At 36.7% G+C, this 20,753-nt stretch overlaps 3 protein-coding genes across 3 annotated transcripts in view; 1 reads left to right on the top strand and 2 right to left on the bottom strand.

Annotated features, from left to right (window-relative positions):
- The window catches only part of LOC120428340 (cuticle protein 12.5-like), a 600-nt gene extending 521 nt beyond the window's left edge, over positions 1–79 (bottom strand). The window contains exon 1 of the mRNA XM_039593339.2: positions 1–79. This exon is cut by the window's left edge and continues 81 nt beyond it. The gene's annotated coding sequence lies outside the window, so the exon portion shown is untranslated.
- Positions 80–2,901: 2,822 nt separating this feature from the next.
- Positions 2,902–3,783, top strand: LOC120428338 (cuticle protein 38-like). Its single transcript, XM_039593337.2, has 2 exons — positions 2,902–3,160; positions 3,233–3,783. Exons 1-2 carry the CDS (start codon positions 3,143–3,145, stop codon positions 3,536–3,538), a joined length of 324 nt encoding a protein of 107 aa, XP_039449271.1. The 5' UTR covers positions 2,902–3,142; the 3' UTR covers positions 3,539–3,783.
- A 7,967-nt stretch (positions 3,784–11,750) lies between these two features.
- Positions 11,751–12,674, bottom strand: LOC120428337 (uncharacterized). The gene is made up of 2 exons (XM_039593336.2): positions 12,516–12,674; positions 11,751–12,206 (listed from the first exon to the last, which is right to left on the bottom strand). Exons 1-2 carry the CDS (start codon positions 12,609–12,611, stop codon positions 11,847–11,849), a joined length of 456 nt encoding a protein of 151 aa, XP_039449270.1. The 5' UTR covers positions 12,612–12,674; the 3' UTR covers positions 11,751–11,846.
- Positions 12,675–20,753: the final 8,079 nt, after the last annotated feature.

Genomic DNA, 20,753 nt, shown 5'->3' with positions numbered 1-20,753 from the left:
TTTATACTCTTCTAGCGGCCGGTGGCCACCCACCCTCGAAATGTTCTGGGAGGTCATCGATCGGGGTTTAAAAATTCTGTCAACGACTCCTCTTATCCGAGGATTCATCCAAAGTCGTTGAGCTGTCAAACGCTGTGATTGACATCTGGCCGTAATTCACGGAAGCAAGGTTGGAACGTGCCGAACCTCTACAAAGCATATGGATCCGAGGGACGACCTCGTCAAGGTCGGTCGTCCAAAGTCGGACATCCCTGGGCGTGCGTATTTGAGTGTGTATTGTGGGGGTTGTGGTAGTTTATGGATTATGTAACGCACCGGGCAACCTGGTTGATGGATTGCGATCGAGTTCGAAATTAGCATACAACCAAGACACGATTACACGACCGGACTGCAATTGTTTGAGCAGCTACCTAGAGCCAGGAGGAGGACGACTCAGTGCGTTGACGGTGCGGTGACATGGTGTGGAACTTGGGACGGTACCCTTTAGGTAAACGGCCACGCGCCAACCGTCGTTGGCGGTTGATGTGGCATGGCATCGACGGATGGATAAATTGTGGGAGGGTGAATGTGTAGGGATGGTCAAAACTAAAATTCGACGGGCTCAATGTACAGTTCAGAATTTAAGATATTTTGCTTACGTATAATTTATACAGGTTTATAAATTAAACCGAACAAAATCACCATTTTCCATGTATTTTTATTAATGTTATTTGCAGAAAGGCACCATAAAAAATGACCTTTCCCCCTCCTTTCCTTTTTTCTAATAATTTTACTGAAGTTACGACGTGAATTGTTGCTTTTTTTGGTGCTATTGAGTAAACAGTTTTACATCAAATACAAATAACAACATAAATTCAGGGTTTTGAAATTTGAAATTGAATAAAAAAACATATTTAATTATTTTATACCATTCACCTGCATCTGTGGCAAACAGGACATGCCACATTTTTTGTATAATGTTTTATTTATTTGATTGATTTCACTAAACTCAAAACAAGTCTAAAATTATCTAGAATTCTACATAAATTGGTATCATTTTATTTGTTATTGTTTTTGTTTTTTTTTTTATATAAAACACATTTTTTTAAGCTGTTTTAGTCATGACATATAGAACCGAATAATAAATAATTATTCTATTAAGCTATACAAAAACTTCAATCCTTGTTAAGATTGATATTAAAAGCATTGAGCTGATTCTGTGATTTTAATGCTTGCAAAACATAACAAATATTATGAAAACATAGATTTTATGACGATTTCAAAAATTTCAGAGATCAAAAATATTTTTTCCAGTTTCCCAAGAAAATTTTACGCTTATTTGGAAATCATCGAACAACGGGTTGAATATCAACATTAGTTTGACAACCGTAATTCAAATTCTAGAGTAATTCTGGAATCACTGAATTACTTGCTCATAATCCGAATTATTCTGTGTTAGCTACAACTTTAGTTTCCTACTTGAAAATTAATAGGCAATAAATAGATTCAAAAAAGGTTTATCGCTATTTATTAGCAGTTTTTTTTATAGTTTTATTATTTTGTAAAGTAAGTTTTCACAAAAAACGTTTCTTAATCCACATTTACAAAGTAATAATGAAAATAAGTTTATGAAAATAATATATACCTGATACAGACTTTTCCAGAAAACACTCTCATTTGACTCTCATTTGAAGCAATGTGGCAACCTGGCGTTTCGCATCTTGCGCGACTCTCGCACGTAAACAAAAAGACCCGGCCTTTTGAGGTTAGGCAAAAAATCACCCTTTTTTGGGTCTACAAAAATCTTTTTCTTGGCATAACTTTTTAAATACTTAACTAAACAGAACAAAATTTAATAGGGTCTTAGGGGACCCCAAAACGAACAGAATAAGGTGGATCCGGCCAAAATCGGTTCAGCCAGTTCTGAGATAATCGTGTGGAAAAAAATCATGTCTACACACATCCCCACAGACATTTGTTCAGAATTTGATTCTGAGTCGATAGGTATACGTGAAGGTATATCTAGGAGTCGTTTTTAAGAAGTTCATTTTTTCGAGTGATTTTATAGCCTTGCTTCAGTGAGGTGAGGAAGGCAAAAAGAATGATGGAATTACCAAGATTACTGGAATTCTTAGGAATTTCAAGGGTTACTCTGGAATTACAAAATTATTTGCTCAAACTCCATGTAATTCCGTATAATTGAAAAGTCTGACACGATGCTGGAAACCCCTCAGCTCTTGACATGATACGACTTAAAAAGGTCCCTCAATATGAGACAGTACAGAATTGACCACAGGAATCATTTTCCGTGAGCGGTTCCTGGTTCCCCGGGGAAGAATTGGTCTCTTTGGTCCTGTAAAAAGGACAAGATGCATGTCAAACTTCATGATTTTTCACAACCAGTGCACAATCAAAATGTTGTAAAGAATTTGAGAATCTTTTTTGTATTAATAAAAAAAAAATAAAAACTTTTTTTCAACCTCTCACTAAATTTACAAAAATTATTTTACTTATTGGCAAGAAATTCACTAAAATTCAACTCTGACGATCAGAGTGCGTTCAGAGAGCCCAAATATAACACACTAAGATGAAACTGAAGTGATATTGAGATTAACTTAAAAAAGACGAGGTGTGTAATAAATCAAATTTCGCTTATAAAAACTACAGATTTGTTTATAGCAAACCAAGCAGAATAAATTCATGTAATGTTGAAACAGTTATGAGAAGTTTGAGCTATATCGCTATCGATATAGCTATCGATTGAGATGGCTTCAGAGGGCCATATTCTAAAAGACCATGTTGAAAAAAAAAATGACTTTCAAAACGTTCAACTGTGTAACAGCTGCAATATGCACCCCTACTGCACTCCATCGTGTGCACATTTGGTTTACGCGTGCGGATCACCGATTAATATGCAAAGCGCGCCGCAGACTTATTTTCATTGAATATTTTTTCGTTTTGATTTTCAACTTTATCCTCATATACACACACAAATCTCTTTACACTTATCGCATTTTTGATGCGTCCACCGTGGACGATTTGTTCAGTTTTGATATTAGTATAAAAACGAAATAATTCGGGCCAAAAGGTATCAGTAGCACCTCAGCAATTCAGCTTAAGTCAACTCAAGTCTAAACTTCAAAACCAAAACCCCCCAAGCATCATGTCTGCCAATGTTGTGGTAAGTTGTTGCGGTCAAGTTTGGAACATTCTTCAAATCTAACAAAATAAAATCTTCTTCTTTCTTTCCCAGATCTGCCTGGCCATCTGCGCCCTCGCCGCCGTGTCGGTCAACGCCGGAGTCGTTCCGCTGGCAGCTCCGTTGGCCGCAGCCGGAGTCGTGGCCCCGTACGCCACCTCGTACAACGCCCACACCGTGAACCATGCCGTGGCTGCTCCGTTTGTGGCCGCCGCTCCGTACGTTGCTGCCGCTCCGGCTGCCAAGCTCGTTGCGGCCCCGGCTGCCTACGGTTACGCCGCGTCTCCTTTCGGCTACGCCGGATTTCCGGCCGCTGCCTACACCGCGTACAACGGATTCCCCGCTAGCTATGTGATCTAAGAACGGAACGAGCGAGGTGTCGCCCCCCTGGACTAGATGGCCTGTGATGATGATCTCGGATATTGGCGAGACAGAAACAAAACCTGGTTTTATGAAGTTTAGAGTAATTAGCAAACTATCCTGTCTACTCTTCGCTGCGGGACGGCTGTCATTGAGCCGAACCGCAAGTCCTGTTGTAAATAGCTTTTCTGTACATTCTGTTTATTATGAAACGAAACTGCAATATAGATTGAAACTATGAACAATGGTGTTTGATTTATTGATCGATTTAGGGTACATATGTTTATTCAGCAATTCCATTTGAAAAGAGCATAAATCAAAAAAAATCTCCGATCGTGCTCAATTTTTTTCTGGGATTCCATGGCCAACAAACAAAGACTCCTATTTTTTGTTTAGCCATTAGGGTGACCTACACAGTGTTTGGGAAGCCCAAAAATTGTCAATTTCGTAAAGATATTCATAACTTCGCGCCATTTCAAACGATTTTCGTTGTCTTGGACAGCAAATAGTTGGCCTTTAATGAGAAATAATTTGAGAAACGGAAAATCCAGCCAAATATTTGAAAAACTCGTAAGAAAACATAAAATGGCGTTTTGACCGTATTTGTGTGTGTGTGTGCAACCAACCAAACGGGACCACGCGGTCGCTTCTTACAAATTGAGTTGTTTCCATGTATTTATAGATCTTCATTCTATACATACAAATAACTCGCATAGGCATTTGGAAGGTGTTAGCTCTGCCGAGCTTCGGTGACCCATTTCTACGCTGGCTAGCCGAGCGCGAGGTCCCTCAGCTTTTATCGACAAGCCCCGCCCTGAAGAACGTTTGCACCAATCGGGTTCAAACGTTATTTAGAACTTCCGAACCCTTGTCAAATGGACAAGGACCCAGCGCGTATATAGTTGATAGTAACAGTATTCCTAATTCCAGGCGTCGCTCACCAAGCCGTGATGGCCTAGTGGTTAGCATTTTTGCTTACCAATCCAAAGGACGGGGGATCGAACCCCGACTCGGGCGACTTTGATTTTTCGTTCATGTTCAGTGTTTCAAGATTAATATTTCCTATACTTTCTCGTTGGGAGCAGATGGGAATCGAACCCAGGACCATTCGCTTAGAAAGCGAACACCGTAACCAGTCAGCCACGGCCGTTTCTTGGCGTTTTGACCGTATTTGGACCAAAAAGCAAATGTGAGCTATTCTCTATAAAAACCGGAAATGGATTTTATTTGTATTTTTTTTTCATTGGCTCAAGCTTTGTGGGGACCTTCCCTATGTCCAAAAAAGTAATTTTGTGTCATTAGTTAAAATAGTTTAAATAGTTTAAATAAAAAATCAATTTCCAAAAAGCCGTATTTTTAATTTTAAATATGTTTAAGGTGACAAAAACCCGCAATTTTTAAGCCATTCAGAAGTATGGACAAAAATTTTGCCGGAGGGTTATATTTTTTTTATATAGTGATTTTTGTGAAAAAATAAATATTCTACTTAATTTTTTTTACCTAATTTTTTATGTAAAATCGAATTTACAAAAAAAAAGTATCTAACATTTTTTATTTTTTTTTATTTTCTCCGATGAATTACGGTATTTTGACTTTTTTAAATAGTGTCCATACTTGCTTGTTCTTGATTTTTTTTTTCGATTGGTTCAGAAATAATACTACATTTTCTTGCAGAAAAAGAAACAGGAAAAGAAAAAGATACAGGCAAATTCGAGTTTTCAAAGTCTCAGCCAAACAACCCTCCATTTTCTAATGTCGACATCCCAGCAACTAATGGCCCGTTTATCAATGTTAAAAAATGAAACATTTGTGATTTTCCGATCTTTTCGAAAAAAATATTTAGAATTTTTATAAATCAAGACTAACATTTCAAAAGGGCGTAATATTGACTGTTTGACTATTTTGAAATGTTAGTCTTGATTTAGAAAAATTTTTAGTATTTTTTTCGAAAAGATCGGAAAATTTCATGAATGTTTAAATTTTTTTGCGGAAAAAATCCTCGAAATATCACAAAAAAAAAATTAAATATGTTTAAACTAGTTCCAACGGCAAAAAAAAAACACAGGAAAAATAATTTCAAATTGTTTTCAGTTGATTGCCCGTTCATTTTTACTGAAACTTTGAAGTTTTTTGAAAAAAAAAATATATATATATATATATATATATCTATATCTATATCTATATATATAAAAAATTTCGTAAGTTTTGTTCGAACGCGAATCAGTTCAATACGGAGCGTCGGACCGAGGTGCTCTTTGTTGCGTTGAGTTGGTATAAGTCCAAGGAAGGTTCTTACGACAAAAAGTGACAACTTTGGCCACTCTGGAACCGATTCCGGAGCATCTGCAGATTGTATGGGAAAAGTTACGTAAAATCACATTTTGATCAGAGGAGGCTGAACAAGGAAAAAGCTAAAAACGTCAAGAAACGAAAAAAGGAAAAGACGAAGTTTTTCGGGTAAGGCTTGTTTATATATATATATATATATATATATATCTTTTTGGTCCTATCAAGCCAAAAGGGAAAGGGAATAAACCTTGAAAAATATTTGCAACTGACTTATTGCGATTGAACATCATGATTCTCTCAACCATTGCAAATTCAAGAACATTATTGATTTGTCTACCGTCTCGTTGACCGTTGCAAGCTGTTTGTTATTTACATCGCCTTATATTTTGATTTCCATTATTTTTAGACAGTAAACTATCTTCTTGAAAATAATGGAAATCAAAATATGATGTGGCATATACAATTGCTAATTTTGCTTGCAATTTCATCACATTCCATGTCATTATTTTCCAGCCAAAATGAACCAGATGTTATTTCAGAGGTCCCCAATTAAAATAATTTATTTATTGGCGAGAAGTCCTTCACAATGTTTTACTTATCTGCAGACGCATAAATTTAAACCCTTAGTTGGTAATTTATGTTTCGACCATTTCTTGAGACCACCCGAGCATGGGTAAATAACAAGGGAAATGCGTAATAATACCTTTCTCTGGTATCAATACCAAATTTTGGTATTCCTGGACCCTTTAAAATTTGTCTTGAGGATTATGCAAGAGCAAAATGTGGTATCATACCAATTTAAGGTATTGTTTTGATATTGCAAAATTGCAGAATTTGTCAATGATCGAACACCACATTTTGGTATTCTTTTGGTATTACAGTATTTTATCAGATTTCTCTGCAACTATGGGAAAATTTTGACCAATTTTGACAAAATAATTAATTTTGCGCTAAAATGATGTCTCAAAGCGAATGCTTTCATTGAAAACCGGAAATTTCAAACTTGATTTTAAACATTTTTGATATACCCCCTATAGAAATGACTTGAAATTGTGGAAAATTTTCTAAGTCAGGATGGCACATTTTGGTATTATTTTGGTATTAAAGAGTTTTATCAAATTTCTCTGAAACTATGGGAAAAAAAAATTTTGACCAATTTTGACAAAATAATTAATTTTGCGCTAAAATCATGTCTCAAAGCGAATGCTTTCATTCAAAACCAGAAATTTCAAACTTTATTTTAAACATTTTTGATATACCCCCTACAGAAATGACTTGAAATAGTGGAAAATTTTCTTAGTCAGGATGGCACATTTTGGTATTATTTGAATATTGAAAGGTTTCATCAATTTTCTCTGAAACTATGGGAAATTTGTTAAAAAAATTTCACGAGTTCATTAAGTTTGCGCTAAAATGACTTGAAACCCAAAAATGTTAAAGATGATTTTAAAAATTAGTGTGATATACCCACTAATATTTTTTTCAAAAACGTTGAAAAATCTCTAAGTCGGGATAACCAAATACTTTGAAAAACGAGTTAATCGACAGATTAATGAATTTTGGTGAATTTCAATTCAGTTTCATTTTAATAATACTTATTTTTCAATCTTGTTATTTTTCAGAAGCTTCAAGAACTTCAAGCACAGGCCGTTCATCAATGACAAATGCATTCGGTGTGGTGAAGAATATCACTAAGAACAACATGGAATCATCAGGTGAGTAGATTTGGCTGTTGCATATGAAAAATTTCCGTTTTTTCACTAACTGCAACTGCTGCACTAAAAATGGTATGAAAATACCAAATTTTGGTATTACTTGTTCAAATACCAGCGACCATAATGTGCTCTTGGTTGCCCAGTAATAGATGGTAAAATACCATGAAATCATACCAAAATCATGTATGTGAAAGACCACAGAAATACCAAAATATGATTTTCCAAGGGCGCGGGAAAACCTAAAAATAAAACCATGGCAATACCAAGTTTTGGTATTCAAGCAATGTTCAAAAATCCAGAAGATCTCAACTTGGTATTTAAATGGTTTTATTTTGAGGTATTATTTTACCCTTGGAATAACATGGTTTGGTATTGTTGTGCCCTTCCACATACTAGACTTTAGTATGATTTCATGGTATTTTACCATCTATTACTGGGCAACCAAGGGCACATTTTGGTCCCTGTTATTTGCCCAAGTAATACCAAAATTTGGTATTCCCGTGTTATTTACCCCTGCTCGGGCACTCGTACGTCATGATTTAAACATGAACTTTCCCTCTTCCTTAAGAACCATCTACCAGCGAGCCTCCAATCGCCCGGGTGTCGAGTTGTCGAGTCCATAATGGTATCAAAGTACGTTAACCAATGTCTGCTTCTTTTTTAACGGCCTGGCTAAAGATACTCCGTACCGAGGACCTGAGTTGTTGCCCTTTGCTTTGACGAGGGCCATAGTCGGAGATAAAATGGCACGTTTGACCCCATAAATTTCTAGGTCCGCTGAACGCCAGACTTTACCAGATTGGTTCGTTTGAAGCAATGTTGGAGCAAAGTTCATCGAATAAATTTTGAACTTGAACCTTTTATGCTCGCGTGGTATACAGAAGAAGGTTGATTGTTATTACAGTGGAAATTATTGTTTTTTAACATGCCACTACAAACTAAGGGCTGCTGCAATAGCGAAGGTAATTAGACAAAGCTACTAATCTCGAGCATGACCTTGGGGCTTCCGCAAGGTAGTGATTTTCCAGGTGCCACCCTCTTGCCTCCCCTCATGGACGTGTGTGTGGTCATACGTGAGTCTGGGCATGATTCATTAACGATCGCGAACGCGCCGTTCGTGTTGAGTGGATTTTAATTTCCGCCACCGCGGCTTGCACCTGCAGACAGTGGAAACCGACAGTCGACATCTCTGGTTAGTGGCGCGGTTAACCGCACTGATTAGTGGCTGGAAGTTGAAGTTGCACTGTATCCTGGTGCAAGGTGTTGTAATTGAGTAATTTATGCTTGATTTTTTCTGAGTCTTTTTTGAAAACCGACAACTCATGATGAAAGTATTTTCAAAAATATTTCCAAATAATTTGACATTCGTGACAGATTGAAATTCCTGCTTAATAATATTAATTACATTTAATTACACAAGGGTTGAGATATAGTAACTAGACTTTTAATATTTCGCCAATAAGATACAACTTTTTATCCAGCAATCAAGATCCTGTACCAATCCGGTGTGCCGCTATACCTACAAATTTCAACAGTTCACGGCAACCACAAAAACAACCAGTTATACAAAAAAGTGTAAATTTAACGCTTAACGATGCCCTTAAGCCATAGAAGCGCGAGTATCAAATGTTGCTGCTGGTTGTAAGCTGTCAATTGAAAGAGGTTAAAAGAATGCAAAAAAATGGTGCGCGTTTTATTGCCAAATTCAACCGTGAGTAAACTGCGTATCAATTAGTCTCTATTATTTAACATGGGCGGGCCAATTAATTCACATGTCCTTGTACTGTCTTTTAATGTCTTATAATAAAATCATAACCTACAGTTGCTCAAACTAACATAAACTATGATTTATTTTGAAACTAAAATTTCGTGACATTGCAACCCCGAGCAGACGGAAATAACATTTATTGATATTTGAAAATACTAGGCCAATACCATTTTATGTTATTTATAAAAAGATTTGTTATTCGTCGTTATGATTTTTTTGTTATTGTCAATGTCATTTCAAAGTTGTTTTGGCTTTCAGCCTATATCAGAACAATAACAAATTTTGTTACGATAACATTAACTGTTATTAAAACCTTTTGCAAAAATGGATTTTTCATGAAGATTCCATAACACTTTCTGTTATTTTAACAATGTTTGTTATTGAAATAGCATGTATTTTGTTATTACCGTCTGCCCGGGACGCAACGAAAAACCCTGTTTTCAAAAACAGTGCGTTGCAACGTCACGAAATGTAAATGGTCTTTAAAAATCGAGGTTTGATTTGTTCGAAAAACTAATGATTGCATTCGATTTGTTCACCAATTTTACACAAAAAATGGAAGAAGAACTCCAAATTTGCCATTTAACAGAGCAGAGTTAATGGCGAAACATGAATCGGGTCAGGATTGAGAAAAAGTCACGCGTTGCAACGTCACGCTACATATTCCCCTCTCAAAAATAGAATATTCGCTTAAAATAATGTTTCAACATTGCTTCTTATAGGAAATTCAATGTATTTTCCGAATCTGTAATAACCTGGGTGATGAATAGAGAGAATGCGTAACGTGATTTTCGAATGATCCCACTTTGTTTACATCTACAAAGTAGCAGGATGTTCAAGCACAAGCATTACTTTTTTCTTACTGGCAAATGATCAGTTTTATAATCAGTAGTATATATTTTATTTTGTCTAGTTTTTGTAATTTTTTGCTGGAAAATTGTGTGTGTTTTCAAGTTTCAATCAGTTTGAAGAGGTTTTTCTTTCTTACGGGTGACGAAGAACTGCGTCGAGAGTGTCATTCTGCGATGTCATGGATAAATTCCCTGGCTGATTTTGTTTTTGAAAAAATATCACTAATTCTTGCGAAGCTGATCCAACAAACAGAAAGGATTTTTACTAAACCAGGGTTTTAAATGGAACCAAACAATAAAGACAGCTTCTAGATGAATACATCTGCATCAACTCCATAAGCAACTTCCATTCACAATTTGAAAAAAAATGACGATCTCACCTTTAACTTTCTTAACTTCAACTCCAGGTCCTCAAAAGCCACGCATTTGCCATTCTTGCAAAAGAAAAAAAAAAGATCGATAACAAATCTCTCTTCCTTTGGCGAACAGTAAATTGGTTCCACTTTGACAGTTCAAAATTGAGGTCGTTTTGCGAACCACTATTCAGCACCCAGGTAATAACATACACCCAAAATTCAGAGTCGAGATAATCGTTCTCTCAAAATTTATTGAGGGCTCAGTGCCAAAATCGATAGAATAATGGTACCAATTCACACCATCATAACAAATGAGTTCATTCGTTAGTTGAATCAATAAATCTCCAACAAGTGTCATACATCGACTTCTGACTTCTCCTTGGTCACCAAGCTGTGGTGGCCGAGGCAGCTAAGTCATTGGATTGGTTTGTCAAAGGTCTCTGGTTCGATTCCCGTTTGTCGACACTTTTGGTTTTTTGTTTGACGGATGAACTTTTTTTGCAAATGAACCTCGAGAGAATAGTTCTATCGCCCATCTCGAGCTGTGTTCTCTGCGTCCGTGAATGGTACCACTATTCTCTCGACTCGAGACCATCATTCTCTCGGACTAGCGCTGCCAGTTTTGGGTGTATGTACCTTTTCAATGTATTTTTTTAGTTACAGCCGAAATACTGAAAAAAGAAAAGTCAAAGCGTTGCAACGTCACGGCGGAATGTGTCTTGGATTCTTAAAAAATAAAAGGATGTATCAAAATACCCGGGCAGACGGTAATAACAAAATTCATGCCATTTCAATAACAAATACTGTTAAAATAACAAAAAATCTAATGGAATCTTCTTGAAAAATCCATTTTTGCATAAGAGTTTAATAACAGTTTATGTTATCATAACAAAATTTGTTATTGGTCTGATATTTGTTGAAAGAAAAAACAACATGGGAATAACATTTTTTGTTACGGAAGAATACCTTCAACTGTTATTGGGATGATCGGATTAGTTGTTAAAATAACAAAAAATAATATCAAAGATTTGTTCGAAGAATAACTAAAAGTGTTATTAGTCTGTTATTAGGATAACAGCCCAATAACACAAATTTCATAACGACGAATAACAAATCTTGTTATAAATATCATAAAATGTTATTGGCCTAGTATTTTCAAGTATCAAAAAATGTTATTCGCAAGTTATTTCCGTCTGCTCGGGTAGTAAAAACAAACAACACTGCATTCCCCTAAACCGTAAATTAGAATGTATTTCTGGATTGAATGGATTGAAAATTCATTACCTCTCCACTCACCATCCCATAACCGAGTAGCACTATGGAACGCCCTCAAATCACAAACTTTTTCTGCTCGAAAAAGCACCTGTAAAAGCTAAAGGACCGCTCCGCCACCGTGGCCCCCTTTTTCTTTTCATCACACTCGTCGACAACACCCGGTAGTGACTGGACGTCGTGTCCGTCGGTGAAAAAATCAACGAGCGCCTGCTTGCCGATCTTGCCCGCGCAGTTGACAAACTCCATGCGTTCCATTACGCAGTATATGAACGGAACCGCCTTCGGATCCTTGTCGGTGAGGCCGCCCAGAAAGCCTCGCTCGAAGTAGTGCCTGCCCAACGGGATGTCCAAATCGTTGCTGCAATCGTCGTACACTTGATGCAAAATTCTTTCCTGGGATCGTGTGTGCGATGCCTTGTGGGAAATAGTAACGAAATTAAGAGCAATTAGTCAATTCCCAATCTGACAACGGAAACCCCTTCCAATAAGCCCAAGAAGTTTGTATAAAAATGTGTAGAGGATAGAAACTGTTTAAGTTTTTAGGGTGACGATATAAATCATGGATGTAAAATTTTCTTTAAACTTTGAGCAACTTTACCACTTTTTTGACCAAGAAGTTAGAAAGAACGAACAGTAGTAGGATTCGGACCACCCTAATGTTCAATCAATGAAAAAAGTATAGTCTAGAATAAATAACAAAAAACATCTTGCATAAAAACTTACTTTGCTGTGAGCCACTACAGCCAAAATCACTCCAACTAAAAAGGGCAACTTTACCATTATTTCTTCCGATTTTCTCGTAAAACTAAAATTTCGCATGGAAAGTCAAATCAAAACTGCGGTTCCAGCACTAGAAGTATAGCAGCTTATGTGGGGTAGAGTAGTCATCAATGAGACACGGGGAACAATGATAAATTGGCTCTCACAAGTCGTAGTTTCAACCAATCAGGCTCATATTTTTAGAAATTTCCAGGTTGTGCGAAAAATCTTTGACCGAGTTATGAATTTTTGAATCAATACTGATTTTCAATAAATTTTTTCAACTTCATTTTTCGATGTAAAATCAAATTTGCAATCAAAAAGTACTTTATCGAAAAAGTGCACCGTTTTCAAGTTGAATCCATTTTTAGATACCTTTTTTGAATATAGCCGCAGTTTTTCATTTTTTTTTTAATTAATGCACACTGATATTTTTGAAAAGCTGAGAAAATTCTCTATATTTTGCTTTTTTTGAACTTTGTTGGTACGACCTTTAGTTGCTAAGATGAGAAGGTTTTGCTGAAGACACCAAATCGATCAAAAAATTCCTTCAAAAGATGCAGATTTTTGAATTTTCATTCATCATTTTTGTATGGACAGCTGCCAAATTTGTATTGAAAATTATATGACTACAAATTACTTTTTCGCTCGTAGGCTTCCATTAACACCGAAACTAACATTGAGTTGGGCTACATTGTCCTTTCATTAGGTTTGATCAAAATTAAGAATACCTATACCCAGAATCCAGGGATGTCTCATTGTTCCCCACTCCTTTCAGCCCATGGGTAACAATGAGACACTTTGTTTTTTCTTTATTTAACTTTTCAAAAAATATGTAAATCTTTCCAAACATGAATTGAATGTGATTTTTGGCATATTTATTGAGTTTCAACTCTATATAACCAAAAATATAATGTTATTTGGTATAAATATATAGATTTTTCGAAATGTCAATACTTTTTAGTATAACTTTTGTTAATTAAAGTTTCATGTTGTCAAAACTGCTTTAAAATGTTCAAGGCAAGTAACCTGCAATAGTACAATACATAAACATGATATCTGGAGTTTTTTTTGAAAAGGTCCTATAAACCAAATTTTCAATTTTTGCTTTTTTGGTGTTTTTAGAACCGCCTTAAGTCAGGGATATTCAAAAACACCCAAAAAGCAAAAAATGAAAATTTGGTTTAAAGGATCTTTTCAAGAAACACTCTAGATATTTTTCTAGAAAAGTATTGATTTTCATAGAGTGTCTCATTGTTTCCCAGCTGTTTCATTGTTCCTGCTAAGTGCGTCTACAATGAGACAATTGAATAACTCTGGCTGTAGACATATTTTGGTCAATGCTAGAACACATTAAAAGAAAGAAAATGTTGATGCTGATGCTGATAAAAAGAATACAAAAAATCGTTGAAAAGATAAAACCAATAGTGTCTCATGGATGACAACCCTACTCTATACTCAATTTACAATATAAAAATGCACTTTAAGCTTAGAAGTCTGTATAGGCAATTTATCTTTGAAAGAAAAAATAATTGCGCTATCTGTCATCGTTGTCATTTGAATCATCCAACAAAATTGGAACAAAAAAGTTTACCAGTTCAAGTATCTTTAACTTACTTGATTAGAATGATTTAGTTTTAGGTAGAATTTGAGTTCACAGTTTCTATTAGTACAGTTATTTTAAACACAATCGCCAATCGCAATTTTGGGTTTTGGGTTTTGGGTTTTGGGTTTTGGGTTTTGGGTTTTGGGTTTTGGGTTTTGGGTTTTGGGTTTTGGGTTTTGGGTTTTGGGTTTTGGGTTTTGGGTTTTGGGTTTTGGGTTTTGGGTTTTGGGTTTTGGGTTTTGGGTTTTGGGTTTTGGGTTTTGGGTTTTGGGTTTTGGGTTTTGGGTTTTGGGTTTTGGGTTTTGGGTTTTGGGTTTTGGGTTTTGGGTTTTGGGTTTTGGGTTTTGGGTTTTGGGTTTTGGGTTTTGGGTTTTGGGTTTTGGGTTTTGGGTTTTGGGTTTTGGGTTTTGGGTTTTGGGTTTTGGGTTTTGGGTTTTGGGTTTTGGGTTTTGGGTTTTGGGTTTTGGGTTTTGGGTTTTGGGTTTTGGGTTTTGGGTTTTGGGTTTTGGGTTTTGGGTTTTGGGTTTTGGGTTTTGGGTTTTGGGTTTTGGGTTTTGGGTTTTGGGTTTTGGGTTTTGGGTTTTGGGTTTTGGGTTTTGGGTTTTGGGTTTTGGGTTTTGGGTTTTGGGTTTTGGGTTTTGGGTTTTGGGTTTTGGGTTTTGGGTTTTGGGTTTTGGGTTTTGGGTTTTGGGTTTTGGGTTTTGGGTTTTGGGTTTTGGGTTTTGGGTTTTGGGTTTTGGGTTTTGGGTTTTGGGTTTTGGGTTTTGGGTTTTGGGTTTTGGGTTTTGGGTTTTGGGTTTTGGGTTTTGGGTTTTGGGTTTTGGGTTTTGGGTTTTGGGTTTTGGGTTTTGGGTTTTGGGTTTTGGGTTTTTGTTTTTGTTTTTGTTTTTGTTTTTGTTTTTGTTTTTGTTTTTGTTTTTGTTTTTGTTTTTGTTTTTGTTTGGGTTTTGGGTTTTGGGTTTTGGGTTTTGGGTTTTGGGTTTTGGGTTTTGGGTTTTGGGTTTTGGGTTTTGGGTTTTGGGTTTTGGGTTTTGGGTTTTGGGTTTTGGGTTTTGGGTTTTGGGTTTGGGTTTTGGGTTTTGGGTTTTGGGTTTTGGGTTTTGGGTTTTGGGTTTTGGGTTTTGGGTTTTGGGTTTTGGGTTTTGGGTTTTGGGTTTTGGGTTTTGGGTTTTGGGTTTTGGGTTTTGGGTTTTGGGTTTTGGGTTTTGGGTTTTGGGTTTTGGGTTTTGGGTTTTGGGTTTTGGGTTTTGGGTTTTGGGTTTTGGGTTTTGGGTTTTGGGTTTTGGGTTTTGGGTTTTGGGTTTTGGGTTTTGGGTTTTGGGTTTTGGGTTTTGGGTTTTGGGTTTTGGGTTTTGGGTTTTGGGTTTTGGGTTTTGGGTTTTGGGTTTTGGGTTTTGGGTTTTGGGTTTTGGGTTTTGGGTTTTGGGTTTTGGGTTTTGGGTTTTGGGTTTTGGGTTTTGGGTTTTGGGTTTTGGTTTTGTTTTTGTTTTTGTTTTTGTTTTTGTTTTTGTTTTTGTTTTTGTTTTTGTTTTTGTTTTTGTTTTTGTTTTTGTTTTTGTATGGGTTTGGGGTTTGGGTTTTGGGTTTTGGGTTTTGGGTTTTGGGTTTTGGGTTTTGGGTTTTGGGTTTTGGGTTTGGGTTTTGGGTTTTGGGTTTTGGGTTTTGGGTTTTGGGTTTTGGGTTTTGGGTTTTGGGTTTTGGGTTTTGGGTTTTGGGTTTTGGGTTTTGGGTTTTGGGTTTTGGGTTTTGGGTTTTGGGTTTTGGGTTTTGGGTTTTGGGTTTTGGGTTTTGGGTTTTGGGTTTTGGGTTTTGGGTTTTGGGTTTTGGGTTTGGGTTTTGGGTTTTGGGTTTTGGGTTTTGGGTTTTGGGTTTTGGGTTTTTGGGTTTGGGTTTTGGGTTTTGGGTTTTGGGTTTTGGGTTTTGGGTTTTGGGTTTGGGTTTTGGGTTTTGGGTTTTGGGTTTTGGGTTTTGGGTTTTGGGTTTTGGGTTTTGGGTTTTGGGTTTTGGGTTTTGGGTTTTGGGTTTTGGGTTTTGGGTTTTGGGTTTTGGGTTTTGGGTTTTGGGTTTTGGGTTTTGGGTTTGGGTTTTGGGTTTTGGGTTTTGGGTTTTGGGTTTTGGGTTTTGGGTTTTGGGTTTTGGGTTTTGGGTTTTGGGTTTTGGGTTTTGGGTTTTGGGTTTTGGGTTTTGGGTTTTGGGTTTTGGGTTTTGGGTTTTGGGTTTTGGGTTTTGGGTTTTGGGTTTTGGGTTTTGGGTTTTGGGTTTTGGGTTTTGGGTTTTGGGTTTTGGGTTTTGGGTTTTGGGTTTTGGGTTTTGGGTTTTGGGTTTTGGGTTTTGGGTTTTGGGTTTTGGGTTTTGGGTTTTGGGTTTTGGGTTTTGGGTTTTGGGTTTTGGGTTTTGGGTTTTGGGTTTTGGGTTTTGGGTTTTGGGTTTTGGGTTTTGGGTTTTGGGTTTTGGGTTTTGGGTTTTGGGTTTTGGGTTTTGGGTTTTGGGTTTTGGGTTTTGGGTTTTGGGTTTTGGGTTTTGGGTTTTGGGTTTTGGGTTTTGGGTTTTGGGTTTTGGGTTTTGGGTTTTGGGTTTTGGGTTTTGGGTTTTGGGTTTTTGTTTTTGTTTTTGTTTTTGTTTTTGTTTTTGTTTTTGTTTTTGTTTTTGTTTTTGTTTTTGTTTTTGTTTTTGTTTGGGTTTTGGGTTTTGGGTTTTGGGTTTTGGGTTTTGGGTTTTGGGTTTTGGGTTTTGGGTTTTGGGTTTTGGGTTTTGGGTTTTGGGTTTTGGGTTTTGGGTTTTGGGTTTTGGGTTTTGGGTTTTGGGTTTTGGGTTTTGGGTTTTGGGTTTTGGGTTTTGGGTTTTGGGTTTTGGGTTTTGGGTTTTGGGTTTTGGGTTTTGGGTTTTGGGTTTTGGGTTTTGGGTTTTGGGTTTTGGGTTTTGGGTTTTGGGTTTTGGGTTTTGGGTTTTGGGTTTTGGGTTTTGGGTTTTGGGTTTTGGGTTTTGGGTTTTGGGTTTTGGGTTTTGGGTTTTGGGTTTTGGGTTTTGGGTTTTGGGTTTTGGGTTTTGGGTTTTGGGTTTTGGGTTTTGGGTTTTGGGTTTTGGGTTTTGGGTTTTGGGTTTTGGGTTTTGGGTTTTGGGTTTTGGGTTTTGGGTTTTGGGTTTTGGGTTTTGGGTTTTGGGTTTTGGGTTTTGGGTTTTGGGTTTTGGGTTTTGGGTTTTGGGTTTTGGGTTTTGGGTTTTGGGTTTTGGGTTTTGTGTTTTGTTTTTGTTTTTGTTTTTGTTTTTGTTTTTGTTTTTGTTTTTGTTTTTGTTTTTGTTTTTGTTTTTGTTTTTGTTTTTGTTTTTGTTTTTGTTTTTGTTTTTGTTTTTGTTTTTGTTTTTGTTTTTGTTTTTGTTTTTGTTTTTGTTTTTGTTTTTGTTTTTGTTTTTGTTTTTGTTTTTGTTTTTGTTTTTGTTTTTGTTTTTGTTTTTGTTTTTGTTTTTGTTTTTGTTTTTGTTTTTGTTTTTGTTTTTGTTTTTGTTTTTGTTTTTGTTTTTGTTTTTGTTTTTGTTTTTGTTTTTGTTTTTGTTTTTGTTTTTGTTTTTGTTTTTGTTGTTGTTTTTGTTTTTGTTTTTGTTTTTGTTTTTGTTTTTGTTTTTGTTTTTGTTTTTGTTTTTGTTTTTGTTTTTGTTTTTGTTTTTGTTTTTGTTTTTGTTTTTGTTTTTGTTTTTGTTTTTGTTTTTGTTTTTGTTTTGGTTTTTGTTTTTGTTTTTGTTTTTGTTTTTGTTTTTGTTTTTGTTTTTGTTTTTGTTTTTGTTTTTGTTTTTGTTTTTGTTTTTGTTTTTGTTTTTGTTTTTGTTTTTGTTTTTGTTTTTGTTTTTGTTTTTGTTTTTGTTTTTGTTTTTGTTTTTGTTTTTGTTTTTGTTTTTGTTTTTGTTTTTGTTTTTGTTTTTGTTTGTTAACAAAAGCATTGCTGGATTTTATTCACAAAATTGTATCTTTAAAGTAAACTGAAAATATTTAAAAATTGCGCGATAGTTCAAATAAAAGTAACAAAAACGTCAAAAATCTTTTGACTATTATTTTTTAGGCGCTTAAATCGAACAAAATTGAAATCTGGATGATTCCAAGATAATTAGTTCATCATAAAATAAATAATCAATGTCTTCTTCATGTTTCTCACTCTGTTGAAACAAACTTCTTCAAACTATTAAGTCAATGAACCAGTTTGAACTGAGAGTCGCGATATTACCATGCAGAACTTTAAACTATATTCAATTTTTGTTGTTTCACTGGTTATTTTTTCGATCCATGCGTACCTTCTTGATCGCCATAAATAACCATCACACTTCATTCACACCCAATTATAGTCTGCTACTGATCCGAACCTCGCGACAAGCCGAAGGTTGACCATTTGCTCACCAATTATAATTACTCGAGAATAAATTTGTCCCCCTCGACAGATCTCTAGAGGGCAAGCCGATAATCACCGGCTGCTGCAGCAATCACGGGTCATACGTTTCTTAAGATGGTAAGCCGGCGCCATCCACTGGTCAACGCACGAGCATTGGTCAATCGCTGAAAATTCAGTGTGAAACCACGACGGATATCAAAGATCATTGTTGCCAATGGCGTTTACAAAAGGTGTGGTGCAAAATTATCTGACATAACAATTTTTAATCATAATTTGGATATATTTTTATGAAACTTCAAAAATGTTATGCCAAATTAACAGCCGAACCTTAAGTTCACCTCCTTGGCGATGTAAACGCGTGTGCCTTTTGTACTTCCATACAGCTTGTCATGTAAAATTGCGCCACCACTTCTGCGGCCGATCGTAGAAAAGGTCGACCTCAGGAATGCTCTCGCGCACTGTATTATCAATCTTTGCCGTACACGCCATGTTTTGGCTGGTTCACTCCAAATCTGAGACAGATTTATTGCGATCGCCAATGTTTATGGTATTTTGCGTGCTTTTTTGCTGTTTTTTCCCCCCAAGTCACTCGCTCTGGTTGGTCTGTGGAGTTGATCGCGTCGTCGGTAATAGCCCAGATCAAAGGTTTGGACGTAGCCGAAGCAAGTGGAGGATCATTTTGGGTCATGGATAGTTAAATTATTATTTTTAAATTTGTTGAACTTAGAAAAAACATGTGTGATTTTTTTTCTTTAATTGTATAATTATTAATAAAATAACCAAATAAAATACATTAAAGTCTATTTATCTGTGCCACATCAAACCTCTTAGGTGCCCAATCCCGAAGCTCTTTGGCTCACCATTAACCGCTGCTGCTGTCAATGGATCTTTTTATTTTTCTGCGTGGCGAAATTGCAATGTTTGATTTATAATTCTAGCGCGGTAATGTTGGCGTTTTGCTGCGGCACACGTGTGCGAACCAGTTCCACGGTATGTGTCGAAGTGCAATTGCAATTGCAGGCTTGAAGGTTGTGGGTCGATTACAGATCAGTTTTGCGTGATTGGGTAATTGTAATAGTATCTGCTTGAATGGGAGGCTCTAAGAATGAAGGGAATGGGGTTTGAACGTAGTGTGAGGGTACTTGAGCAAAATTGATTTTAAGTTTTAAAATGATTTAATTAAATCATGTTGTGTTTTCATCATTACACATATATTCCTGCAAAAGCTTGCAAAATTCATGGTTTCACGATTTTATCTAGTACAATTGTACGAGACTTTAAAGAAGTCAATAACATTATTTTATTTAACTTAGTGTTACCTCACCTACACGCCAACGTATCAGGACGTTCACCATCTATAAACTACGCCGACATTTATTAGGTTAATTTGTTCAGTTCTCACCTCAATTTCCCCTCCTACTTCACGACACTCTACTAACAATCGCTATTTATGATCTAACTTAAATCACCTCTCCCAAGACTACCGGGTTCGGCCGTTCGCCAGCTACGTGACTCAATTGGCCACTCCACACACACAAACAAATACCTAGAGGGCGATTCAGGAACTACATTCCGCCGCGACTCGCTGACGTCCCGGACTCCGCAAACCGGACGTTCTTGGCGCGTTCCGTCAGCTGCTGGCTTTGCTCCAATTGCTGGGCGACCTTCCGTCGGGTGTTGTAATAGAGCGACTTCCAGGCGCTGTGACCTTCGTCGACATTGAGATCATAAATCGTGGTGCTGCTCTAGTGCACACACTCGGATTGAACATGTTACGACGTGCACGACATTTTATAAGCTGTTGAGTGACCCAGGATCTCCAGGTTGACATCGAAGGGGCTGTACCGCAGAGTCAGGTCATCGAGATCTGGTTGTTGCTATTGTTGGCGACAACAGCTGCTGCTGTTGCACCTGGGTTGTAACACCAAATCGATTGAAAATGTAAATTAAGCCGCTGACTCGAGTACAGAGCTGAATGAGCATTATTACTAGGGGCTAAGACCTTGTACTCCGTAGCCCTTGAAATGATCCTCGTTCAGACGTCAAGATTTACGTTTTATTTTCATTTATTACCTTCAGCAGCAGTTTTGTAGTTACATGGTTCAATCAGGAATCATTTTAAATTTCTTTTCCCACAAGGAATCAAAAAGAAGCACCGACAACATCACCAATAAGGGGTTCACAGCACTCAACAGCTGATCAGCAGTGTTGCAGCCTGAT

Source organism: Culex pipiens, chromosome 3, assembly GCF_016801865.2.
Source record: "Culex pipiens pallens isolate TS chromosome 3, TS_CPP_V2, whole genome shotgun sequence".
NCBI lineage: Eukaryota > Metazoa > Arthropoda > Insecta > Diptera > Culicidae > Culex > Culex pipiens.
The sequence above is the reverse complement of the archived record's forward strand: the minus strand, read 5'-3'. Positions and strand labels throughout refer to the sequence as shown.